The sequence below is a fragment of the Micromys minutus genome, assembly GCF_963924665.1.
Source record: "Micromys minutus genome assembly, chromosome: 5".
NCBI classification, from domain to species: Eukaryota; Metazoa; Chordata; class Mammalia; order Rodentia; family Muridae; genus Micromys; species Micromys minutus.
In genome coordinates this window covers 56,204,722-56,231,219 of record NC_137974.1, presented here as the reverse complement: position 1 = coordinate 56,231,219, position 26,498 = coordinate 56,204,722, and the positions used below count along the sequence as shown (strand labels likewise).

General features: G+C 44.2%; 1 protein-coding gene across 5 annotated transcripts; it reads right to left on the bottom strand.

The window, feature by feature from the left end:
• Positions 1-3,902: 3,902 nt before the first annotated feature.
• On the bottom strand, positions 3,903-26,351 carry NFYA (nuclear transcription factor Y subunit alpha). Of its 5 annotated transcripts, XR_013975034.1 has the most exons (11): positions 26,245-26,351; positions 18,119-18,261; positions 16,667-16,753; positions 13,169-13,315; positions 10,686-10,817; positions 10,420-10,525; positions 9,531-9,697; positions 9,068-9,241; positions 8,338-8,439; positions 5,749-6,354; positions 3,903-5,505 (listed from the first exon to the last, which is right to left on the bottom strand). XR_013975034.1 is itself a non-coding variant. In XM_080916740.1 (10 exons), exons 2-10 carry the CDS (start codon positions 18,191-18,193, stop codon positions 6,301-6,303), a joined length of 1,044 nt encoding a protein of 347 aa, XP_080772866.1. In that variant the 5' UTR covers positions 18,194-18,261; positions 26,245-26,351; the 3' UTR covers positions 3,903-6,300. The 5 variants fall into 5 exon arrangements, 4 of the variants coding, with proteins under 4 accessions (XP_080772866.1, XP_080772868.1, XP_080772867.1 ...); XM_080916740.1 differs by having other exon boundaries at positions 3,903-6,354; XM_080916742.1 differs by having other exon boundaries at positions 3,903-6,354; positions 9,531-9,679.
• Positions 26,352-26,498: the final 147 nt, after the last annotated feature.

The window sequence follows — 26,498 nt, the reverse complement described above, 5'->3', positions numbered from 1 at the left end:
CAGAAACCTGGTGTTGTTCTTAGCACTTGGTGTTTCTGAGAAAAGCCCAGGAATTGCTCAGCCCAGCCTGACTTCTGCATCATAGTAGCCATGCAGGTAAATTTGTGACTGCTGGCTGTGGCCTTTGTGCACGAGGGCCCAGAGGCAGCGTGTCCAGCTTCCTTCTGCTGTGAAGCACAAGATGGTTACACCCTACTCTGCAAATACCCACCTTTCCTTCCCCTCTAAGAGCTCCAAATCTACTCCTATTGAGGCCATCTATAGTCTTTCAAACCCAGAGATGTCTCCCATTCTTCCTGATTTGAACCCCATATATCATTTTAAGCCATTCCTGTCAACGAGGAAATGGTATTTTTTTGAGAAATATTTGGCTACAAAACATAATTCTATTTTATTGTGTTAAGTAAAACAAAACAAAAAAAACCCATATTACTAAATTTTTTTTAAATTGGATATTTTATTTATTTACATTTCAAATGTTACCCCTTTCCCACTTCCCCACTGCAAACCCCCTCTTCCCCTTGCCCTGCTCCTATGAGGGTGCTCTCCTCCACTCCGGCCTTGCTGCCCCAGCATTCCTCTACACCGGGGCATCAGGCCTTCTCAGGACCAAGGGCCTCCCCTCCCACTGATGCCATTTAAGGACCCTTCAGTTCCTTCAGTCCTTTCTCTCCTCTCTTGGGGTCCCTGTGATCAGTCTGATAGTTGACTTTGAGACTGTATTGGTCAAGATCTGGCAGATCCTTTCAGGACAGTTATATCAGGCTCCTGTCAGCAAGCACTTCTTGGTATCAGTAGTAGTGTCTGGGTTTGGTGTCTGCATATGGGATGGATCAATCCCCACATGGGGCAGTCTCTGGATGTCCTTTCCTTCAGTCTCTGATCTACTCTTTTTTTCCTGTATTTTCTTTAGGAGCAATTCTGGGTTAAAAATTTGGAGATGGGTGGGTGGCCTCATCCCTTAACTGGGGTCTGGATATGGTCTCAACAGGTTAAGTTTAGATCTCCGGCACTATGTAAAAATACAGGCATAGGTATGTGATTGTTTCTATATGCTTGACCCAGGGAGTGGTACTATTAGAGGGTATGGCCTTGTGGAGTAGGTGTGTTACCGTGGGCATAGGGCATACCCTAGTCCTAGCTGCTTGGAAGCTAGTCTCCTCCTAGCAGCCTCCAGATGAAGATGTAGAACTCTCAGCTCCTCCAGAATCATGCCTGCCTGGATGCTGCCATGTTCCTGCCTTGATGAAAATGGACTGAACCTCTGAACCTGTAAGCCAGCCTGAATTAAATGTAGTCCTTGTAAGAGTTGCCTTGGTCTGGTGTCTGTTCACAGCAGTAAAACCCTAACTAAGACAAGGTGCATACCTGTAATTCCAGTACTGGGGAGGCAGAGGCAGGTGGATTCCTGGAGCTCAGTGGCCAGCTGTTCTAGTCCGACCAATGAGTGCCAGGTTCAGTGAGAGAAGCTGCCTCAAAAACTAAAGTGAAGACCAACAGAAGACACCCGGCATTGCCCTTTGGCTTCCACAAGCGTTTGCACACCCAGAGTTTCACTCTTGATTTGCTGTTTGTCACACTCAGGTGGTTTGTAGAGAGAATATTGTGTGTATTGTATGGATACATCACATGTCAACTAAAAAACAAAAACAAAAACAAAAACCACTATGGCCAATGGGAAAGGTTAGAAGGCGGGACATCCAGGAGGCAGAAAGAATTCTGGGATAGAGTGAGGCTCAGATCTGCCAGGAAGATGTGATGAGATGGACACATGGTACCTGAGCACAGGTAACCAGCCACGTGGCCGAATGTAGGTTAAAATGAATGAGTTAAGTTTTATCTACTCAGAAAAGAGCCTAGCTACACGGCCAAAGTATTTGTAAATATATCTTGAGTCTGAGTCTTTTTTCTGGGGCTTAGACAAAGAACCAGACCGAATGTCTACAGCAGTTGGTAGAACAAGGTGGAAGACTTACACTTGTTTGCCTCTCTGGTAAATGATGCCAAGTTACTTGACAGCAAAGGAAAGAGCAGTCTTAGATCAATATGAGCAGAGCTCCAGGCTGGGTCCTAGTTTCACCCCAAGGAGAACTAGGTTTCTCATTTTGGCTAGGCTTCTCATTTCTCGGGGCTGTTTGACAGGTTGGCTCAAGAAAAAAGATGACTGACCTCCCCCTACCCCCAGAAATGTTAAAAAAACAAACAAACAAAAACCCCCCAAAAAAAAACGATACTAAGGGTTTTCTGAAGGGCTTGCCTAGACAATAGTTTGGCCATGGTAATCTGTCCCATGGTAAAACAGACCTGGAAAACTGCAAACATAAGTGAGGTTGTGATGTGCTCAGAGTGAGAGAGATTTTCTCCAGACTTAAGATGATTTAAGATGTTAAGGCTTCAATAACAATCACCTTTCTGACATCACCATAGCCATTTTGAATAAAGGCCAAATAAAGTTTAAGTTCACAAGACCTCCCTGGGTAGCTGGCAATGGATCAGCAGCAGTTCCCTGACTTCCTCAGCTACCTCCTCAGCAAGTTTCCAGACCTGTTTCTAGCCCCCATGTCCTGAAATGGAATGTCCCTAGAGATGGAACAGATAAAGATCACCTACCCTGGAATCCCCTAATGTGTTTTAAATCAGGACTGAGCTCACTTGGTTGTCTATCTTGGTAATGGGAGACCCCAGCATACTAGACTTCCACAGAATAAAACTTTTGTGTTTACATACTATTGAGTCTGAGGTATCATTCTTCAATGAATCATGGACCTTACAATATCATGCACTCTGATCCCATTAATCTCCCTGCCCCTTGGTATCTGTGGCCTTGTTGGAGGAAGTGTGTCTCTGTGGGGATGGGCAAGGAGATCTTCCTCCTACTGCCTGAGGAGTCAGTCTTCTGTTTGCCTTCTGCTCAAGATGCAGAACTCTCAGACCCTCATGCTTCATGTCCCATAGTCATAATTCCCAGTATGTCAGTAAAAATCAAAACTCTAGAATATTGATATAAAATGCCCACCTAGGTAAGACAAACTGTCCTGTACTAATCCATCCCTTCTAAGATATTCATAGCTACCTGTGGCTAAAGCCACACAGGTCTGGGTCATTCTCCATTCTTCTCATCTCTCCCACCTTTCCAAAACTCTGCCTCTGCCCTTTTCACTGCCCAATCACAGGCCTTGCCATATCTTGTGCCTGCCTTCACCTGCATATAGATGTCAACCACAAAGGCCAGCTCTCCTGCTTAAGGTAGCTAGCTGGCAAGGGACCCTGAGAGAGTTCACCAGCAACCACACCACCAGCCTGAATGGCTGCTCAGAAAACCATGGACTAGTCTATCTTCACACCCTCATTACTGAGTAAGGCTGGGCTCCAGCATGCCTTTTGTATGTAGTCTCTAGAACTCTAGAAATGAAATGAGACCTCCAGGCTTAGCCCCAGACTGAATTTTGGTTTTGCTCAAAATATCAGAAGTGTATCTTCACTGTTTAGGTCTACCACATGGAATATGATAAAAGGCTAACTCTACTCAGGAGATTACTTATTTTGATATCCATTTCCAAGGGAATTAAGAGAGCATTAAGCAGAGGTGCCTGACCCCCCTGACATCACATGTTTATGTCTAAAAGTCACAACTTTAGCATTGTGAATGAGTTTCCAGGCACAGGGCACGCAGACTCAGCTGTCATCCATGCTGGGTGTAGGGTATATACCAGGCAAGGCAGGAAGATCTTGAGTTGGAGGGCAGCTTGGGCTACATAGCCAGACCAGGTCTCATAAAATAACAAAAAAGCCAAAAGCAAACTAAAACAAACAAACCCAATGCCCTTCCCCCACCAAATGAACCTACAAAAACCAAAACAAATGAAAACACCAAAAGTCAAGCCACTTTTTAGTATTTTTATAAATTTATTAAAAAAGAAAAGCAATTGCAATGACATCAGTGATCACCTGTTCTCCCCTACTGGGGGGGAGGGGGAGGGGGGAGACCTACATAGTTGAGTCCCAAAGGAAAATCAAGACATTATTATCAGACACCCAGTAGCCAGGAGAGGCTGTTGGTGCAGTGGTCTAGACACTGGTGTGTCCCATTACCAGTGCAATTAAAATATATACATTTACACTTATCCTGCAACAGGAAGTAGAGTGCCCAGAAGACCAGCAGCCCACTCCTCCACTTACTCTGTATCTTTGAAGCCATCACTACAATCACAAGAACAAACAAGTAAAAAGAACTAAGTCAAACAAAACAAACAAACAAACAAAAATAAATCCCAGTGAGCCCTTCTTGCCTCTGTGTGCTATTCTTATGCTGTGCTAGAATTAGAACGACCACACTGTCAGGACCGTGGGCCAACTGCAATGCAGCGACGAAATAGAAACCCAAGCATCTGCATCAAAGGAAAGAAAACTCAAACTTGCCTTCTTCAAAATGAAACTCAGCAACAATGTGAGGTTAGGGTTATGTACAACAGACACAAATAAATAGCACTCTACAACTGCTGACTGAAGCACTAGTTAAACCTGAGGAATCCCTGAAGAATCCCTTAGAATCCTCTCCACCTCAGAGGTAGAGATTCCTCATGGTTTTCAGTAACATCTGGAAGCTCATGTGAAGAGCCAGAAGTTTGTAGTGAGTTTACTAAAAAAGGATCGGCCCCCTCTGACTTCTGGAAGCCAGGTAAAATGGCAAGATTCCTAGGAACAGGAAGAGATGGCTTACTTCATGCTTCTCCAATTAAACCAATTTCCCCGTGATATTTCTTTATAAGGCGAAAGTGTTTCCCATTTAACACAGTTTCCCTTTAACACAGAACAAAGTCAAAGAGCCAGTCTTTAGACTTGACTGGTATTTTAAGTCTCTGGAATGACTGCGTTTGACTTTGATTGCAGAGAAGGCAGCTAACTTTTCTAATGTATCAACCTTGGTCTTTTCTTCCAGGCCTCAGCATCTACGGCGCTGGGGCTGGGACTAGGGCTAGGGCTAGGGTATGTGTGTGTGGCTCAGTGGTAGAGTGCTTGTCCAGAAAACAAACTTCTGAGGCCCAATTCCTGACCCTGCAGGAATCCTCGCAGGCGGTAGTTGGTCCCTACCATACTGATGCAGTGAGCAGACCTTGCTGCAAGGCCTACAGAGAAAGGAGAAAACGAGTGGAAACTGGCACCAAAGAATCAGCTGCCATGGGAAGAGCAGTCACCCACCCAGGCAGGGGTGAAGCACACGCCTCTCCTCTCCTCTCCTCTGCTCCAGCGGTGCTCCAGTCTGCTGTCAGCAGTGCTTCTTCAGGTAATCAGGATTCTTTCTCTTAGTGCACGTCAGAAGGGGTCAGTGTGAATGTGACTTGTTTCTTCAGCCTAGGAGCCATACCTGGCATCCATCACTGGAGAATCATGCTCTACAGTAGACTTGGGTCGGCAGGGCACTGGCTCTCTAGATTGAAATGCACAGATCCTTCCATTTGCTACTTGCTGTCATGAAGCCCATGATTAAATATCCTAGGTTTGCCTCTGTTAAAGAACAACCGTGAGCATCCTCAATACTTCAGCACCGATGTTTGAAGTTTTGTTCTCTACTTTCTAAACTGTCTCTAAAGTGGTCATAGTATGAACTATGGCCAAGATGGCTGTTACCAGAAATGAGGAGACCACAGTCAAAGCTAGAAATGTACCTTTTAGGTCCTCTAGCTTTTCTATTCTTTCATCCTGAGTCCAAAATATGTACTTTCTTGGCTGAAGTAAAAAAATACCAACCTAGCATGTGGGCAGACAGATTTTTATCAGCACAGGTCAGAAGACTGCAGTTCAGTTTGCTGCTCCGTGTCCTAACAGGAAGCTTCTTTGCTTGGGAGCCACCTGAGTGCAAAGTGTCTATGCATCAGACAGCCTGACACCCCACCAGGGGATGGATGCTGTTGAGACTCCACAGGGAGGCGGGGGCTGTGGCTGCCTTGACTGAGGACCAGGTTGAGAAGGCTGCTCTCCCCTACTGCAATGGCTGACCGGCTGGCTTTACCACTCTACATAAGTGCTGTGTTTGTAATGCTGGGCTGGCAAATACCTCTTTTAATCATCCAAATTTGTAAAAGGTCAGTGTCACCAACAGTCTGAACAGGTCCTCAATGAAAGGGAGAGACAAAAGCTTGCCTCTTCAGTTTGTCAGCCATCACTGCAGCTGTAATACTGAGCTAAGTAGTTTCTGTCCTGAGGAAGGGCAGAGTGAGACTGTCGGCGCCACACTGGAAGTCAGTCCATTTCCAGGAGTGGAGAGGACCGTGACTGATCAACTCTGCCACCCTCCTGTGGTTAGGAAACTCGGATGATCTGGGTCATAGCTTCCTCGTCGGCTTGGTTTGGATCCTACAGAGAAAGACAACACAACCATCCTTTACACAGCAACAGGAGTCCCCGGCCCTCACAACTTAGGGTTTAGGTACTTGGGTGGCTAGGACGAAGCCCCAGAGCAAACAACAATATGCTGTAGTTTTGTGTCATAATTTTATATGATAATCTCAAAAAATAGAATCTCAATAGTATTCTACTGCACAGATGAAAAGAGGTGAGGGAGCTTCCCAGGACAGCACATAGAATAAGGAAAGCCTTAACAGCACAGCCTACAGCTGGCTGTTCCTAACACAGACATGCACAGACACCACTGAGAACAGAGAGATGTCAAGATGTGTGCAATGTGGATCACTAAGGAGGAACCTGCAGACTGCTGTGGGTGGACTAGAAAAGCCTTCACTATCCGATACAGAACTGCTTGTGGCCAGCTGAAGGGGCCCTGTGAGTGTGGAGGAATCCCATGCCGCTGACAGTGAAATGAGCCAGCAAAAAGAATCCATTAACTCAACCAGTATTTTTTGAGCATTTGCTCAGAACTGGATTCTAAACTAACCCCCAAAACCAGAACAAAACAAAACTTTCTATTTTAATGTAACTTACTCTCTAGTAAAGAAAGCAGTATGTGGACCAAATAAGAGAAAATCTCCTGATGTTTTTTATCAGGTAAAGGATGAAATTGTGGGAAAAATCCAAGAGTAAAAGAGCTAGGTCTACTGGCTATGAGAGCAAGCTAAAACACCTTTCAGATCTAAGCCAGGCCTAAAAAGTAGTTTTGTCTGTGGTGACCTGCTCCTGGAACCCCAGCTCTTGGGAAACTGGGCAGGAGTACTGCAAATTTGAGGATAGCCTGGGCTATGCAGAGAGAAGAGATAGTCAAGGAAATGATGAGAAATGAACATTAGACTAGAAACTGTAAAGACAAAGACCAGGCAAGAGAAAAAGATGGGTAAACAGCAGTGAGCAAACAAGAGCAAATGAATCTAGACGCAGACAGTGCTCACTGGCCATGGTGGAGATGTACACAAGCAAAGGCAGAATAAGACATGATGTGATGCTTAATGAACACCACCCTGAGATGTGGGAAATGTGACAGGAGGGCAAGAGTGTTCAGCAGTGGATAGATATGTTAATCTAAACTGAGAGAAAGAACTAGGTCAGGCTGGCATCAGTTAAGAGGCTACAATAAACAATTCAAATGATGTTTCAGAGATAAAACCAAAGGACTTTCAGAATCGGAACCACCTGAACTGTAATAACTGGGTGGAGACAAGCCACTCGTTTAGGTAATAGACTAACGAACAAACACTCCATTATGGACATAAAGATTCAGAAACACAGAAAAGAGAGCAAGTGAGATTCTACTTCCTGGTTTGAATTCGGTTGATGGGTCTATTTGTGGAGAAAGCAGGATTTGAATCCAAGGTCAAATCATCTATACTACTGAGCTAGCTACGCCACTATGAGAACGAGTCCCACTAAATTAGCTGGTCTTGAATTCCTCTCTAGCCCAGGCATGGCTTCACCTTGTTACCGTTTAGCCTCAGCTTCCAGAGTAACTAGGATGACTGAACTGCACTTCCAGGGCTGACTCAGTTGTGCAAGGATCCATCTTAGGTAAGTTACTTAAGGTCAAGAACTCACATTCAATTGTAAAGAATGGTGATGTGCCCCATATGGACCCAAGGTCACCAGTCAGTTGCACACCAACAAATAAAAGCTTTACTAGAATTTGTGACACAAGAACTGCCATACAATATTAAATGTTACTGGCTGCTAACAGCATGTTAAAAGAAAGCAAAACATTTCTTTAAAAAAGAAAAAACTGAGAAACTAAGAGTAAAAGGATGTGGGGCTGAAACTTTCAGTGCTTCTAAAAAGAAAGGATGCTAAGCAACAGACACCACATGCTGTAGAGTGTTTCTTCCTTAAGTAGAGGATGGCCCGCTGTTGACAGAGAGAAGGCAGGCACCAGAGAAAGGAAGTATTCACTCTCCTTACCTGCATGTGAGGACTGTCCTTTTCTTTTGGAGAGAAGAAGCGGCCTCCTTCCCCACGTTTCCGTGCCATGGCGTGTCGATGCCGAGACTCATGGAGGTATTTCTAGAGAAGAGCATAAGATCCCCGGCTATTAGTGAGATCTAGCAGTAACCTAACACACACTCTATCGTTAAAAGTTCCAGACAGTGCAGCCAGAGTCAAGGGAACAGGAAAACTGAATGATGGAGGGAACAGTACAGTGTCCCCAGCATCTAACCTCTGTTAAGACTGTGTGCTCACTGAACTGGAAGGAAAAACAATGACCACTATCGTCTCCTAACACGGATCCTTCCTCAGCTTCAGTAACTGACAGGTTTGTTTGAGCAAATGGCAGTTTAGGATGAGAACCTATTTTTACACTATCTATGGGAATGTTAGACTGGGCCATTGGATGCTGGCTAATGTGACAAATGGACCTCTTTAAAATGAGAAGGCTGCTTTCTTATTCCCTTGGCTCCTTGGCTAGAGCCCAACTGCCATTTTGAACTACAACCAACACATGAGTGCTGTAGCTGCAAGACAAGAGGAAGTCCTGAGGACAAGTTTTCTCTGGACTTCTTTATAAGACACTTTGTCACCGGTCTTACAGTAAACCTTTCTGCATTCCACTGTTTGGAAGGGACAAGGAAACACATATATGCTTGACGCAGAGCTGATGCTTCCTGCCTAGCACACCCCATGGCATACGCACCCTTCTTTCCTTTGGAATTTTCCCTTCTGCCTCTAGCTTAGCCCTCGCTTGTCTCCTCTTAAGGATGCGGTGATACTGCTTGGCATTCACATACAGGGGCTCTTCTTCCAGCATCTCTGCTCCAGGTAAAGGGATTCTTTGAATAGCAGGCACAGAACCAGCTCCCGGTACCATCTGCATAAACAGGAGACCAGACCTGATTACTGTTATGAAAATTCCAAATAAAGTTGCCCACTCACACCCATGCTGCAGTCTCTCTGGTGTCTAGGCTAGTCTGGTAACCGGTAGGCATCAAAATGAATTATGCTTCCTATGGATGCAGACCGCTGCTGGTGCTTTAAGGATGGAGTTAGCTTCAAATCCAAAATAACATAAGCACCATCACAAGAGACACCAACTTGCAGCTCAAAGAAGACAAGAGAGCCCCATTGAAAGCTCCAGTGCCAGGGAACACTTTCCTTACCATAACCATTCCTCCTGAGTTGACCACATTCCCTGCCACTGGCAGTGTCACAGTGACAGTCCCTTGTCCACTGCTGGTTGTGTTGGTATTGGCTCCTGTCTGAACGATCTGTGCCCCTGCCAAACTGGCTGCTGGGATGGTGATCATGCCTGAAACAGGGACTGTAACTTTAAGAAAATAAAACATAAAACAAAAACAGAACAAAACAAACAAACAAAAAACAGGTACACGGAACAGAAAGAAGGGAAAACAGTTAGTCCCTTCCACCTGGCTCCTATATACCCTCCTGGATAAACTGACAAACACCACAGAAGAAAGCAAGCGTTTTCTACTGCTTCACTCTGTTCAGCTAAACAGTCCATGTAAACTCATTTTTAAATGTATCACATGTATCAGTCTAGGGCCAAATCCAAACAAATGATACTTCCACCCACCACCTCGGAGTCTGGCTGAGATATCCTTTCTAGACTTAACTTCCAAAGCATTTACATCTACTTTGAGCATGTTTTCCCTGAAGCCAAGTCTAGATTTCTCACAGGACGTCTTGTCTATACATCTCTTCCAGGGGTGAACTTCTTCAAGACTCTGCACTCTGTATAGTGTTCACATCTTCTTAGCTAGACCGAGGCTTTGGGGGGTTCTCATGACTCTAAGTAAACACCTATATGAATAGATGTAGAGGTCCCAAATGACACGGAAAAAACTCTTATCACCAAGCAGCAACAAGTTGGTGGTCATGTATGGCGGCTGACAATCACTGCAGATGTGGTGGAAATCCTGTTGCTGTTTAAACATGACACAGACTCTGTAATGATTCTGAAGCACGCCCAGGTACTCAAAGGCTAAAACTAATGCCCTGAAAAGTGCCACTGTAATAATGGCAGCCTACCTTGCTGGAGAATTGTGCCATCTGCATTAACTGGCTGGTAGACAATAGTTTGTCCTTCAGCAGTCTGGGCCACTTGCTGTCCCTGGACAGCAATCTGTTGTTGTGTCTGTAGAAAACAATGACATTTTTAACAGATGCCATAGACCAACCCACAGAGACCCCATTGTGATGACATTGTTCACATTCACATTCTACGTGAACCAGATGTCTCTCTGTTCTGCCTTGCACATCAGCCGTTCTGATGTTAGTGGAGTGGGTGGACTCACCTGAGTCTGGCCAGCAGTGACTGCAGTCTGTGGCTGCTGAATGATGATCTGCTGGGTCTGACCCTGCTGGCCTTGTACCTGCACAGCCTGCCCACCCTGGATCTGGATCTGTCCTGGGGGCACCAACTGGATCTGGAAGAGAAGGCACAGAGTTGACTCCACTCCTTTGTTTCCTTATTTGTTTCGATTTTGCTTTTTATTTTAGGTGCATGGGTATTTTGCCTACATGTATATATGTACACCATTTATGTGCCTGGTGTTTAGAGGCCAGAAGAGGAAGCTGGATCCCCTGGAACTACAGTTAATATGATTGTGACCACCAGGTGGGTGCTGGTAATTAAACTGGGTCCTCTGGTAGAACGGCTAGTGTTCTTAACTGATAAGACATTTCTCTAGCCTTACTCTTTGGTTTCTGAAAAGTAGCTGAACAAATTCACTAGAGATCAGGAAATACATAGATGAATGTGCCTGTAATTCTACAACTTGGGAAGCAGAGGCAGGATTATCAGGAATCCAAGGCCAGTCTTAGAGACATAATCAATGTCCGTTTAAAAAAAAATTGTTGGTGGCATGGTTATTTTTTAAAGTATAATTACTTTAAAATACTCTGAAGTACTGTATAAATAAATAAATAAAACAACTTTTAAAATATATTCTTTCTAAGTTAAATGTTAAGCTGATGGCAGCCAAGGCAACAATTTGATTAAGTCTTTGATAGACAGAGATCAGCTGTCAAGACTCCTGATCTGAAATTGAAATGTATAACCACCCATTTCACTGGATATAAAATCACCATGAAAACAAACACTGGGCATGTCTGTTAAAGGAGTTTCTACATTAGGTCAACAGAGGTGGCACCCTATGAGCTGGGGTCCTGAACTAAGAAAGGAGACAGTGAGCAGAACAGCAGCATCCACCACTGTGCCTCCTGCTGCAGCCTCTTCCTCACCATTCTGTACCTGCAGAAAGGTAACTAATACAGAATGCTTCTTGCTGTAAGCCAACAACCTCTGGGATATGTATGGGGTTCCACAGCAGAGACAGACAAGATTCCAAATCCCTCACTGTCACTCAGCACTACCGTTAGTGTTCACTAGCTCTTCCTACCTCTACCCGGTAGGTTTGAGCACCAAACCTCACACTACAAATATGAAAAGCACCAGATCCTGTGAGGTAGCCAGGATCAGGAGTATCATCAGAATCTTGACAAGAAGTTTTAAATGAGGCTGGAGAGATGGCTCAGAGGTTAAAGGCATTGATTTGCTCTTCCAGAGGTCCTGAGTTCAATTCCCAGCAACCACATGGTGGCTCATAACCATCTGTAATGGGATCAGATGCCCTCTTCTGGTCTCTCTGAAAACAGTGTACTCACATAAAATAAATAAAAAAATAAATCTTAAAAAAAAAGTTTTAAATGTTTTTCTTTGAAATCTTATAACAAGACAAAACAAAAAGCTTTAATACTTTGCTCAAGGAACAAATTCTACTTTCTTGAATACTGGATATAAACCTTTAAAAGATCTGACAAGAAAGCATTTAGGAAGGCCCCACAACTCAACATTTCTAGTACTTTATACTCTAGAATACTCCCAACCCAAGCCCGGGTACCCAGCTACTTACAGAAAGTCTAGCCTTACCCCGCCCCCACCTCTAGAACCCCCCTCCACCCTCTTTCTCCCTGGCTTTATAAGCACCTGTCACTGTTTCTTTTATCCTCTGGAGCATTCCCAGATCTAGCAGCCTGATTCACAGATCTAGGTTGCTCTCAGAAAAGTGAGTCTGTGAAGGACATGACTAGAGCTTCAAGTCCCTACCACCCTCCAGTTGACCAACTGCTGGTGGAAAGAAAGGGAAAGAAAGCAGGCCATGGCCCTGCGTCTTACAGATGTCTGCCTGTAAAATCTTCTGTTGGGCTATACACTGCCCACGTTTTCTTAAGCACTTGAATACTTCTTAACTCACAATTAGAACTGCTGGCAGCTGACCGAGTCTGGAGTGTTTTGCTCCAGGGTCTCAGGTAGCCAGGACACTGTTCATGCCACATTACCGTGCTCTGTTATACATTACAGGCACCACAAAGGCAGAAAGACTAAGTGCAAACTAGGGTTAGGACTCAAGGAAAAGCAGCTAGGTTTTGTTTGTTTTTGTTTTTGCAGCAATCTCTTCTTCAAACGTCTGTTCTGCAGGCTCAGGAGATAGCTCAGGTGAGGAATGTGGTGCACAGTACACGGGTCTGACTGGAACCTTGGCATCCACAGGAATGCACGGCAGCCCAGGAGCAGAGGACAGGCATGGGTGGGGCAGGCACCAGTGGACTCCCAGACTACCCAGTTAGAAAAAGACCTTGTCTTAAAAGCCAAGGTGAAGATACCTGGCCTCCATATGTGTGCACAAACCTGTACATATGTGAATATACACACCATCCATTCATACCAGATTTCTACTCTGATGTACAATTTAAATATTTTAAAAATACCACTCACCTGCTGTAAACCTTGTGTTCCAGACACAGGTACTTGCATAATAGTTTGGCCTTGTCCACCAGGCACAGCCTGTACCATGATGGGTTGGCCAGTTGATGTAATAAGCTGGCCTCCACTGACTTGCACCATTAACGGCTGCCCCTGGACCTAGAAAGAAATACAATAACAACAATGAAATAGTGTAAGACATAAGCAACTTACCAAGACAATCAATCACTGGAACTATCCTGCTGCCTGAAAGAGGGGAGGCCAGGCAGATTTAGGAGAGTCAGTCATCCCCTACCTACCAGGGTCTCCATGTAGTGCTAGCTGACCTTGAACTCAGATATCCTGCTCTGCCTCCCAAGTGCAGAGATTAAATCCTGGCCTGAGGGATGTCAGATCCCTCTGGAGCTTGACTTACAGGTGATTATTAAGAGCTGTTTGACATGGTGCAGACGATATGTGCTCTTAACTATTGAGCCATCTCTACAGCTCCAAGAAGAGTAAGTCTTATGTTCTTCAGATATTTCTGATTATTTTTTAATTCAGTGCCAAGCTGGATAATCAAAGGTGAAATATAATGGAACCTGTCTAGAGTCTGGAAAACCCCAATAGATGTAAGGCACTCATCACCAAACACTGGCTGAATCCAAGAAGGCAGCCAAGTTACAAGGACTTATGCCTCCTCAAGATGATACTCACGAATGATTATGGTAAAGGCTGGAGACGCAGTGGTGAGAGGAGGTGGAGCTGTGAAGTGAACAGAGTGCAGACCTAGCTTTACATCCCTGATAGGAAGAGTTAGGAAAGCTTGGAGCTTTCTCCATGGCCTCAAGCTAAAGTGAAATATGAATATTCACCTCTAATGTACTGAGGATTCCAGGAATGGCTGCTGCTTAGAGTCTACCACTAAAGACTTGTGGAACAGGAAGCCGAGACAGGTGGCCTATGGGTTTTAGAACAGAATGGGCTGCAGCAAGTTCCAGGTTAAGCCCAATGAGACCCCGTCTCAAAGTTAACAAAGCCAAGAATGGTCAGAAACATTTTCCAGCCAGTTTGTGATCATCAAGGTAGAGTTCTTCGAACTATGTTGTAAATATTTGCATAGTTGTTTTAATTATCAAAAGCAATGAAACTCTGAAACCAGACAGCTATCATGTGTAAATACAATGTTCAATTTTCAAGTCTTCCATATCAACAGACACTCTAGAAAGGAAGCTGATGCAAATGCTCAGTCACACTTGAACCCCAGTGTGAAAACTCAAGAATGCCTTCCAGAGGCCCAGACAGAAGTTGCTTTGGACTGTGGAGTAATGGGACAAATCCCAAACTCCTTGTAGAGTGTGTCTCTGCTTCAAGGCATGATCTGTAACAACAGACTAACACCCTCATCCTTAGTCCCAGCAGAAGTCAATTCCAAAAGCATCAATCACCTGTGCAGTTACTGTGTCCTAGATGTGTAAGGTGGTGAGGTTCTCCACTCCTTTCCACCAGAACCATCAGCCCAATCTCAGGGCTGTCCCTTGAGAAACTCCCGACTTTGAAGACTTTATGGCCTATTTGCTCACATTCTCTCCATTTAAATTCCCTTTGCTGCACCAATGCTTCTGTGTGCTGTGTTAGGAAATGTATCAGAAGCCTTACTGTGGAATAAGAGGAAGAACTATGAGTTCTCCTAACATGGTTAGGCTCATGAGAAGCCCCCATTACTCCCATTTCTCTTCAGTGCAATCTAGATCGAAGTCAGCTGACATGCTGTATTGTTATAGTGCACTGGAAGGCTGGGCAGTTCTTGGTGTCAAAGTGGAGGCCAGAAGCTGACATTGGTGTCATCGTCTACTGCTTGCCACCTTGTTTTGAGACAGTCTCCTAAAGCTCCATGATTATCCATCCACAGGTTCTGCCTGTTTTTGCCTCCAAGTGCTGGGGTTACAGGACAAATCTACATATTTAAATGACTTCTATGGATCCAAGCTTAGGTCTTCACACTTGCATAGCAAATAGGACACACTGAGCCTTTGCCTCAGTCCCCAAAGTTGACCACTTAGTTTTCTGGTTATCCATCATCTCAGCCCACTTCAAGCCCCTCCCACATTTTCATGCTATATATGCATGCAATAAAGGATCTGAGACTGAGGAGCTCATGTCTCTACAACAAATGATCACAAGGACTCATGCATGAGACGACAAGCCACATAGTTAAGAGCATGTTACATTCCCATCCATACAGTGGTTAATGACAATCCCAGACACCATTTCATGTATTAAAAAGACGAAGCAAGCAGGAACAGAGAGCTGCTACTCTCCCTGATACTCAACTGTGCAGGAAGACAAAACTAACTTCTTTTAATATATGTGTAGAACTGGTTGTGTGTCACCAAACACTACTAAGTGGCAGCATTGAGACAGGTTGAGAGGGTCAAGTGCTTACACAATGGTTTTCAACTGGAGGGTCACAACCCTTTGGGGGCTCAAAGATCCTTTCACAAGGGTTGCCTAAGACCATCAGAAGACAGGGATATTTACATTATAATTTTAACAATAGCAAAGTTACATTTATAAAGTAGCAATGAAAATATGTTATGGTTGGGGGGCACACCTTGAGGAACTGTATTTAAGGGCTGCAATATCATGAAGGTTGAGAACCACTGCCTTATAGGAAAGGTTACCTGAAGGAGGGTCTCAGCAATATTCTCAGTATAGTGAGATGCTAGATGACTCTGGAGGCCCTACTGAGTCAATCCAAATCAACAGAGGAAGAAAGGGAGGCTGGGATCTGAGTCTTGCTGATATCTCAAAACCGTTAGTTCTTAATGGACCCAGAACAGGTCAATGCTGTTACTCTCCGGTTTTCATAGGAATGTAGGAATGAGCATACATAATACTGAAGAACAGCACTGGTTAACTCCAGCTGCACATCTATGTAACTAGTAATAACTTTTGTTTGTCCCAAACTCTCATTCCTCCTGCCTCCATATCCCAACTGCTGAGACAAGACACACATATCACCAGGTCCTATGCTGCCACTTAGAGATATGCAATCATCTGTACAGAGTTTGTAGTGAGACACAAGAGGTATGTGATTCTCAGATAAACTTTGTTTAGTGAAATGGCTGTTCAGTAGTCAAGTTGCACTTTTAACAAAAACAAAACAGTGTAGCCGAGTCTCCCCATGTATGCACTCCCTCCTCCAGTGTAACACAATTCATGAAACTCCACCACATGCCTGACCGGGAGCTGAGCACCGAGTAAGAGCTGAAGCCACCTGTAGAATAGATTCTTGTTGCTTGTTTCCTGGTCTTTCTAAAGCAACACACTTAGTGCATACTTCTGAGAAAATAGACACAGCAGTCACTGCACATTTTGGCATGGGACACTGGCATATTGGTCTCAGAGACAGGTTAGCAGAACAAAAGGCATGCAACTTTGCCATTCAATTTACGATCCAAACACAAATAGCATCAGACAGGCAGCGTTCATCATGCAGTGCTCACAGAGAATCAGAGGGGGCACCACTACCTGGAGGGTCTGGACTTGCTGGCCTGAGGCCGATGCCACCTGGGCCTCAGTCTGCAGCTGGACAGCTGTGACACCACCCTGCTGCTGAGAATAGGAAGAGGAAGAGCTTGAAATGTATCAGAATGGAAATGTACAGCTCAAGACCGCAGATCACTCAGAAGGAGAGGAAGGGGTGCCTCTAAAGCACCTCATCCCACACAGAAACTTTCAAAGGTGTGGACTCCTATATTCAAGCCTTCATGCTGCAAGAGCTGTCCCCTAGAATAGACCTTACAACATACCTCTATGACTTAAAATACCAAGATTTATAATGCAGTCCTCCCTAGGAATTTTTCTCTTCTGCTGGACATTTATGTTAAGGATCTCTTTATTTCCTTAGGGTCACATGAATAAACCCACCAGGGTTTAAAGCCTTGAAACTACAATGAAGAGTCTCTTTAATGCATCACCATGGAGGAAGGAACTAGCCATGGTGATTGATCTGGAGCCAGCCTCAGGATGTACTGCTTTTACATCCCCAAATGAACATTTATTCTTATCCAACTGACTGTTTTAGAGGCAATGGTTTCAGAAAGTCAGCCTTGTTCCCTATGCTGGGGAAGTGCTCACAGAAGACACCCACCAGCAAGGCTCTGCCCAGAATTTGAAGGCCCCTCCAAGGTCCATTCTCTAAGGCACTTCAGGATGCTGCTAGTGCACAGAGCGTGGACAGGAAGGAGGCTAGAAAGCCACCTTGCTCAGCCCATCTCCCCTTTTATAATGCAGAGTCACCCCCCCCCCAAGTCAGTTGGAACTCACCATCAATATTCCCTTCACCCTCCCTGCTATCCTGTACCAATGAACCTCCACTCTCAGGAGAAAACAACAAACAGCCTTGGCCTATAATCAAATAGAAACAATGTCTTTTTCTCTGAAGTGCAGGAGTAGGGGTGGGAGATTCACTAATATAAACCCAGATAAAAGCATCACAAATGTCTGTGCATTAATTCAAACAACTGACCAACTTTACTGTGGAAGGAGCCAGTGGCAGGCACTTCTTTTCGGTATGTACTTACTTATCCATAGAGTAGCACAAATATTATTCTAATATTAAACTACAACTGTTCAGAATTAATTCTGAACAGATTGGCTAGAATCTGACAATTGCCTGTTGTGGCCAAATCCTTACTTTATCACAAGTTAGCATAAAGCAAGGAAAATAAGCAGACTTAATGCAGAGAAAAGCAGGATAGGTATAATTTCAATGAGCTAAGAGGGCAATCCAGTTTTAAAGTGATTTTAAAGTGAACAGGTACCAGATGGCAACAGACCGATTCAAAGTGCAGCACGAGACCTAGGACTTCCTAAGGTCTGACTGGGTCTAAGTCCTTCCACAGAGGAACTATAAACAACCCCTCTGCTCTATCACCCTGTGGTATTTTGATGGTCAAAGCACACTTGCTCCCATACCTGCTGCTGAATCTGGCCGGCCTGCACCACGATCTGCTCTGTGGAACTATTGCTGTTTGTTGTATACTGCTCCATGGCCCAGCCACGTTAATCGTCCTGAAACTTCACTCTGCAGATCCCAGGCAGCTGCCAGGCAGGGACTCCTATTAAGAAGGCAAGGAAAAATCCTAAGATGAGTCAATCAGTAAAGACTATCTTAAGATACTTACCCCCCCACACACACTATTATTTGTAGTATTTAGCATATAAAAGAACACCAGTGGGAGATGTTCATACATTTTTTTTTTCTTTTAAAACTAAAAGAGGACTACATAGCAGAGTCTTTTAAAAAAAAAAAATCACAGTCAGGCTGTTACTGCAATACCAGTACTAGAGAGGCTGAGGCAGGATGCTGAAAGTTTGAGTCACCCTGGGCTACACAAACTGACTTCCTCAGAGACTAACCAAACAAATCACACTTTCACTGTGAGCACGTGTGGAATTGAAAAGTACATTTTCACACCATGGTGACCAGGATATAAAGAAAGAACATCCAAGTTGCCAGGGCAAGATCTAGTCCCCAACAACAAACACTCCTCTCTGTAACCCACTCTAACTAGGCCCCACTTACCAATAATGGTATCATATAAATCCACCCAGATCAGAACCCTCAGGATGTAACACCCCTCCTGTAAACAACATCCTCAGACAAGCCCAGGTGTGCTTTACTTATTTCCTGACTTTTAACCTAGTTAAGCTAATAAAACTGACCACTTTCAATATTCCCAGAATAACACTTAGAAGTACTGTCAAAACATCTCCTTCAACAGCCTACTTTCAAGGCAGCAGGTCTACATCAGAGAATTTGGATACTCTTGAGCTACAAAGGACCTCAAGCTGGAGGTTTGTTACTAAGTAGTTCAAATGTTTTGTTTATCATCAAAATCTCCACTTTAAGTGGGGGGTGGGGGTGTCTTATGCTTATAATCCCAGCACTTGGCTAACAGAAGATGAGGACCACCGTGTCAGGCCAGCCTGGGCTACACAGTAAGTTCAGGACAACCTATGCTTGTGTGAGGGACACTTTGCCTGTAAACAAATTCCACCTTACAGAATCGCATCTATTAAAAACAAAACAAAACCAAACCCCCTAATTTCCTGTGCAGTGATACAGTCCTTTAACTCAGCAGACAGATCCGAGTTCAAGTCTCTACAGGGAGTTCATTCCAGGCCAGCTAGGGCTACATAGTGAGACCCTGTTTCAAACTCCATTAAGAAGTACCAAGTAGGACTACTCTAGCAAAGCTTTGGGAATTGTGCTATAGTCCAGGATAGTGACTGCAATGAAATGGGACCAATGACAGCAAGCACTTAAAACTTGATAAAGCACAGCCTGTTTCCACGTGGTGTTCCAATACCCACATGGGGTGTGTAAAACCTGGTTTAGTACCAAATCCCATCTATACTATTCTTTGCATATTTACCCAGCAGCAAAGCCTAAACAGTGAGCCCACATGAACCTTTTCTTGGTTAATTACTTCAGGTTATTTCTTAGAAACGGAAAGGTACCTAACAATATTCAAGTGTGTGCCTAAACACTGACATATAAAACTTCTTTTGTGTTCCATATATTTTCTTCAAAACCTCTTCAACCTGTCTTGTAGCCCCATTTCTAGGTATACAATCTCGATTCAAACTCACCCACTACCACAGAAGTAAAGCTGGGATCGCCTATGCTAGGATTGCCTATGCTTAGGGAGAAACATGTGTTTAAGTCTGATTTATCTTGCTTAATGTAAGATGTCTTAGTCAGGGTTCTCTGAAGGAACAAAATAAGTCTCTGTGTGTGTGTGTGTGTGTGTGTGTGTGTGTACATGTGGAGGTTAGAGCTCACAGGCTGTGATCCAGGTAGTTCAACAATGATTGTCTACCAACAGAAAGTCCAAGAATCCAGTAATTGATCATCTATGAGGTTGGATACCTCAACTGTCCTTCAGCATAGGTCAGGAACCCCAAAGAAGTCAAGTCTATGCCAGTAAAGGAACAAGAGCAAGCAGGCCAAGACCCAGTGAGAACCTTTCTTTCTTCCATGTCCTTTATATAAGTTGCCACCAGCAGATGGTAACCCAAAATAAAGGCAGATTTTCCTACCTCAAAAGATCTGGATTAAAGATCTGTCTTCCCACCTCAAATGATTCCAATCAAGAAAAATTCCTCGCAGGTGTACCCAGCTTCTCGGGTTTCGTTAAGTCTAGATGTGGCTGAGTTAACAACCAAAACCAGCCATCACATAACACTTTTCAGGTTTGTTTTTCTTGTAAATTTCGTTTTTTATGGCTGTATAAAATCCATCTTACATATGCATGGCATTTGCACTATCTATTCTGTTGATGACATCTAGGTTGGTCTACTTCCTTGTTACTATGCATACAGTTCGACCTAATAGGTGAGCCCCAAAACAATAAGACCTTGTCTCAAAGAAGGGCAGTTACCCTGAGGGTGAGTGGTTTCCTTCAACAAACACACTAAAGGTATGCCGGCAATTCTGGAAGTTGCTTTGCTAAATCTTTATTTCACAAAACCCCATTTGTCAATTCTTAAGACAAAACCAGGGCCAGTGGAGGCCTACTTGGAAAGTTCATATCCTTTACTGCCATACCACCCAGGAAAACTCTGATCTTGTCTTATCTCACAAGCCAAGCAAGGTGGGAACTGATTAGTTCTCAGTACTTGGATGGAGTGTTCTTTTCTAGGTCTATATCTGAAGTGTTTTCCCCCACTAGTAGCTTGATCTTATAGTGATAAAAAATAAATGAATCTGTGGAGAGATAAACCAGCATTTATTTTGGCAGATGGTAATTAGAATTGAGTCTAGTAGTAGATACACGGGTATTCATCATAACATTCTTTCAACTTCACTGTCTGGAAGTTGAAATTGCTACATAACAATATAGGGGGACATATCCAATCAGGCTCATTATTGGTAACCAAAATAGACCACTATGCTTTATTGTGGGTTCCAACGGACTACTCAACACACATACTTCTGGCTCTGACTTGACCTTACAAAGACTTGCAAAGGAAAGATAATATGAATGGCAACATATCTAAATTTAATCACTAACTCATTAGCAATGTATGCAAACTTGATCACTACTTTACTAGCATGTGTTCACTGTATAAAACAATGGTTTTTATCTGTATGTTTTTACAATACACATAACCTGTCTGGACTACTATAATCCCATTTTTCACTTTACAAATAATCCCCCCTTCTTGTCTTTATTCAGATTATGCATATGTGAGAACATATTTGGTATTTGTCTTTCTGAATATACCTTCTTTCCCTTACTATAAAGCTCCAGTACCATACATTCCCTACGAACAACATAATGTATAATAGAGTATACATACATTTTTTTTCTTTACCAGTTCACTCATTGATTGGCACCTACAGATTGCCTAATTTGAAATGTGGTGCCTTTAGTATATGTTGACTCTAGTTTCTTCTGGTATAATCCCAAGTGTGTGTATGGGGCGGGGGAAGGTTTTTTTTTTTTTTTGGAGGGTGTGTGTGTCTTCAACGTGGTGGCTTTTCTTGGTGTCAACTTGATACATCTGGTATTAGCTAAAAACCAAGCAGCTGTGCACACCTCTAAAGAATTTTCTAAGTTAAATCATTTGATGTGGGAAGGCCTACCTTTAATATGGCTACACCTGGTGGCAGCCCATATAAAGGAACTGGAAGAAGCATTTGCTCTTTGCTTGCTTGCCCTTGCTGACTGTTCATACCTTCACTGACTGGACAACCTAGTACTTCTAGAGTCTGGCATATACTGAAGACCAGATGAAATAGAAAAATCCAGTCTCATGAACCGAACAACTAGATTCTTGGCCTTTCTGTTGGTATAGTCATTGCTGGACTAGTTGGGAGTACTTGTGAGCTACCCCAACAGCACGAGCACACACACGTATGTCAGTCAGTCTCTGCTCTATTCTGGGGGGAACCATGACTTAACACAACATTTTCCATACACTCTGTAGTGGCAGAAGTGACTTAAGATTCCAACCCATGATGTTTAAGAGCTACTCCCACCCTCACCAGCACTCTTTATTCTTGATGGCAGCAATTCTGACTGGTGTGAGAGCGAATTACAGTATAGGTTGATCTGCATCTTCCTGATGGCTCAGTATGTTTTTAAATACATCTACAGGCCATTTGCATTCTTTTGAGAACTGTCTAGTCTATTTGATTGTGTACTGCTTAGATTATTTTGTTTGTAATTTCTAAGCTCTTTCTATATTCTGAATATTAATCCCATCAGCTGAAAATCTGGCTACATTTGCAGATTTTTACAGCAGCCTTTTTGAGCCACTTGACTGAGCTGGTTCTAAAGACTCCAGATCCAATATGGAAATCAGCCAAACCAAGTGGCTCCGTTAGGGAAACCAATATTTTCTTTATTGGGGATGAAGGGCTTGAGGGTGTTGACAGGTGGCTTCATGGTCCAGGCTGCCCTCAAACTCAAGAGATCCACCTGACTCTGCCTTCTGAGTGCTGGGATTAAAAACCTGTGCTACCAGTCTACCCAATTTTTTTTTTTTTTGAGTTTCCAGATTTTACCTTGTGTCTGACAATGTATGTCTCCAGACTGATAAATTAAGGCTACACTATAAAGAATAATGGCCTCTTGATAAGAAACTGACAACAGTAGCCTAGAAAGAAAACAAACTGGAGTTCCTTGAACCTGAGGCAGGGAGATGGGGGAGACTGACTAACCATTCTGATGACCAAAGTTTTCATCCTTTTCCTCAAGTGGGGATTGTATAGGTGTGAAGAGCTTTAAAAACTTACAAATATATATATATATATATATATATATATATATATATATATATATGTAATGATTACATTTTGATTTTTTTTTAAAAGATATTAGACCCCTGTATTTTAACCCTTTCACTAGCCCCAAGACTCTTTCCTATAAAGCTTTCTTCTTGGCTAAATGTCCTAAATCTGCATCATATCAGATTAAATGCAGAATGGAGCTTGAAGTGGGCAAGAGGGCTGGAGTGACTGTAAGGAACACTTGGATCTAATTCATTTATCTTCCTGATACAAATGCTCCACTCTCAGGCCACTGAGACCTACTGTGCTTCCAAGGGTAAAAACAGAGACAGCTTCAAATTCAAATTCAGCAGCATTCTACACTGCTGAATGACAGAACTTGGAGCACAACCCTCAGGCTGCTCAGTGCCTGCTTCTTGGCTCCAGTGCAGCTACATGTTCCTTATGTCGGCTTCAGCCAGAACTGTGCACAACCTGACACACTTCCTTTCAGCAAGCATGTCTTTGCCCAAGTGGATGACAGAACTGAGCCAGCTGGATTTAGTCTGTCTAGCTCTTCCACAAAGTTGTGAATGTGGTTTTGAAAGTGAGAATATGAATGAATATGAATGAGAATGGATTTATTCTGGCCTCTGAGACATTATCTTTCTATAGCATTTCCTGCCCATTTATACAGCACAGAAGCAGTTGGTCAGCACTTAGGTAATCTATCTCAAGATATTCAAAAGCTGAAATGCCCAGAAACGCTACTACAATAAGCATATAATCACCACAGCCCATCTGACTTGACAACCACAAGCAAAAACCAAACTAGAACCTTTGAAGGCTCCATATTTGCTCCTTTTCTTCACTAATGACATATCACGAATTAAATAATAAAACAAGAGTCTTAACTTCAAAGAGGCTTTTAAGTCTAAAAAGGAGCAAAAATGTGTATTAGACTCCTAAACATAAATAAAGTAAATGGAGTTTGGTGGACAGAGGCTTTTCCACTGGGGACAAACCAAGGAAAACACTAAGAGTATCATGTGAATTAGATTTAAGTGTGAGATCTTATCCAGATGACAAGTCTAGGGTGAAGTATTTCAAAAAAGGAAAACGTTTGGGCTGTGTCTCAAGAAATGGAGTCTACACTACTTTTTCTTGAAATGCACATGCAGAGGGACCAGTGGAGGCTCCACAAGCTTGAGTCTTAACCAGAGGATAACTGCCCTTTGTACACAAAAATGTTTGGCAGTTCTGAAGTGGCCAGAGGAATCCATTTTTAAAATACCAATCAAAGTTAGAACACCCAGTCAAAAGACAAGACAAATACATTCTTATAAAGACCAAAGCTGTGCTGATACAGTCGGTTTACTGTTGCAAATGTAAGAAGTAAGGTGCCCTGGATCATCGCGAGGTTTTTTTTTTTTTGTTTGTTTGGTTTTTTTTTTTTTTTTTTGGTGAGCTTGACATCAACTATGGTCTTCCAGGATAAGGAGGCATTAACTGAGAAAATACCCCCTTAAGATTAGCCAGTAGGCAAGCCTGTGGAGCATTTTCTTCAATGTGGGAAGGCCCAAACCAAGAAAGGCTGTCAAAGCCATGAAAAAGCCAGCAAATACCACCTTTCTATGGCTTCTGATTGAGTTCTGGTCTTTAATTCCCTTCATGATGAAAAATGAAATAAACCTCCCAAGTTGTTTTTTGGTGTGGTGCTTATAGCAATTAAAAACGTAAACTACAACATAAGGGAACTTAGAAAACAATGTAGAGAAAAATGTGAATGCAAGCTGTCTCAGCTTAGGAGCAGCAATGGATCTGTTCTCTCAAATCTCAGCAAATGTGACTTAAGAATCCACACACAGAAAACCTGCTCCCCGCCTCCCCTGAGCAAAACGTAATGTCCCTCTCCCAGGTAAAATTTCCTTTTCTTCCTTAAAAAAAAAAAGAAAAGAAAAATCCAGCTATTATTATGGGGTACAATCCTCAGATCAGCAACCTTTTCCCAAGGTTAGGGGAGAAATCCATTCTAGATCACCTTTAACCTCCAGTCAAGTGTTTTAAAATTTTTTCTTTGTAAGATCTGCAAAGGTTTTTACAAACTGGACTTTCCCGCCTAAACTCAGTACTACTGCTTTCTGCATCCAGCCGCACTATCCGTTCCCATTATTCTCTTCACAGTATTTCCTCTCCGAGGACATTATCCTCCAACACCCAACCAAAAGCATGGCGATGAATATAGGCTTCCTCATGCAAACAGCACTTCTCGGTACTGGATGAAACACTAGCACCAGTTAATCTCCACCGAGCAGGCACGGCTCCTACCCTACCCTCCCTCCTTGTAGCACTTGGGTGATCCCGCCAAAGACTAATAGCTGTCGCAGGAGGGGGTGGGGGTGGGGGCTAAGCATTGTGTAAGTTTTAAATCATCAGTTGAGAAAACGTCCACGCGGGATTTCAAAGTGTATTAGAAAAAAATAGACAGGAGTGGGCTGAGCTATTGAGTGGAGACTGACACAAAAAGATTAAAGGAGAAGACAGAGCATCCAAGGGAGAAAGATCAAGGGGCATATGGATAATAGGAACTGAGAGATGAGAGCATCCAATCATTCAGAATGCACAAGGTTATCAGTTCTGCAACGGGAAGGTTTCAAACACCGAGACACCGAGCAAAAAGAGGAAGAATACTTGGTTGGGCTCCAGCACGGAGGTGTGCCGGCACCGCGGGCTGAGCGGGGAGGAAATGACGAGCCAGAAAGGGGTGGTAACGGCTCCGTCCCGTTACCGGGTGGCGGGCCGAGAGGAGGGGCGCGGCGGGCGCGCCAACGGCCTGGAGGTGGGTTTTGGAGGCCGCGCCGCGCGTCTCCGCCTGGCCTCGCTCCGGATCTGTAGCCCCAACTGTGCAGAGCCCAAGATACGCGGGCCTCGCTGGGGCCCGGAACGCGGGGACACAAGAACAGGTCGTGGGATGAAGCTGGAACGACACGGGGAAACCGCCACTGCCCGTGGCTGGGCGATCTGCCACCTGACCTCCCGAGACCGGAGGATCGGGGACAAGCGGCGCTTCGACCACCGAGACTCGGAGAGGCTCTAAATCCCGAAAAGCCTGGTTCCAGGGCGCTATCCCAACACTGGACGGCCCTTGTAGGCCTCCACAAACTCTGGGCCGGGGCTGCTGGCTACCCAACTCGGACAGCTTCGGCTCGACTCCCGGGCTCGACGGACGCCTGGGCCTCTCCTGAGTGGTCAGCAAGACCCGCCAATCGGGGCGCTGGGGCCGGCTCTGGGCCGCTGGATATTGGCTCCTCATACTCACCGTGCCTCGCTCCCCCGGTTCGCTGCCCGCGCTGATTGGCTCCAGTACCGGCCCCCGAAACCCAATCAGAGGCTCCAGCCGCCGCCGCCGCCGCCACTGCCGCTGCCTCGCAAAATGGCGAATCTGAACAAAGGGGAATCGGGCCTCCCTCCAACCGCCTTCGCGCAAGCGCCTTCGAGACCACGCCCCATAACCCCGGCCAACCAGGCCCCGCCCCCTAAAAGGAGCACCGCGCAGGCGTTCCAGAGGCCGCA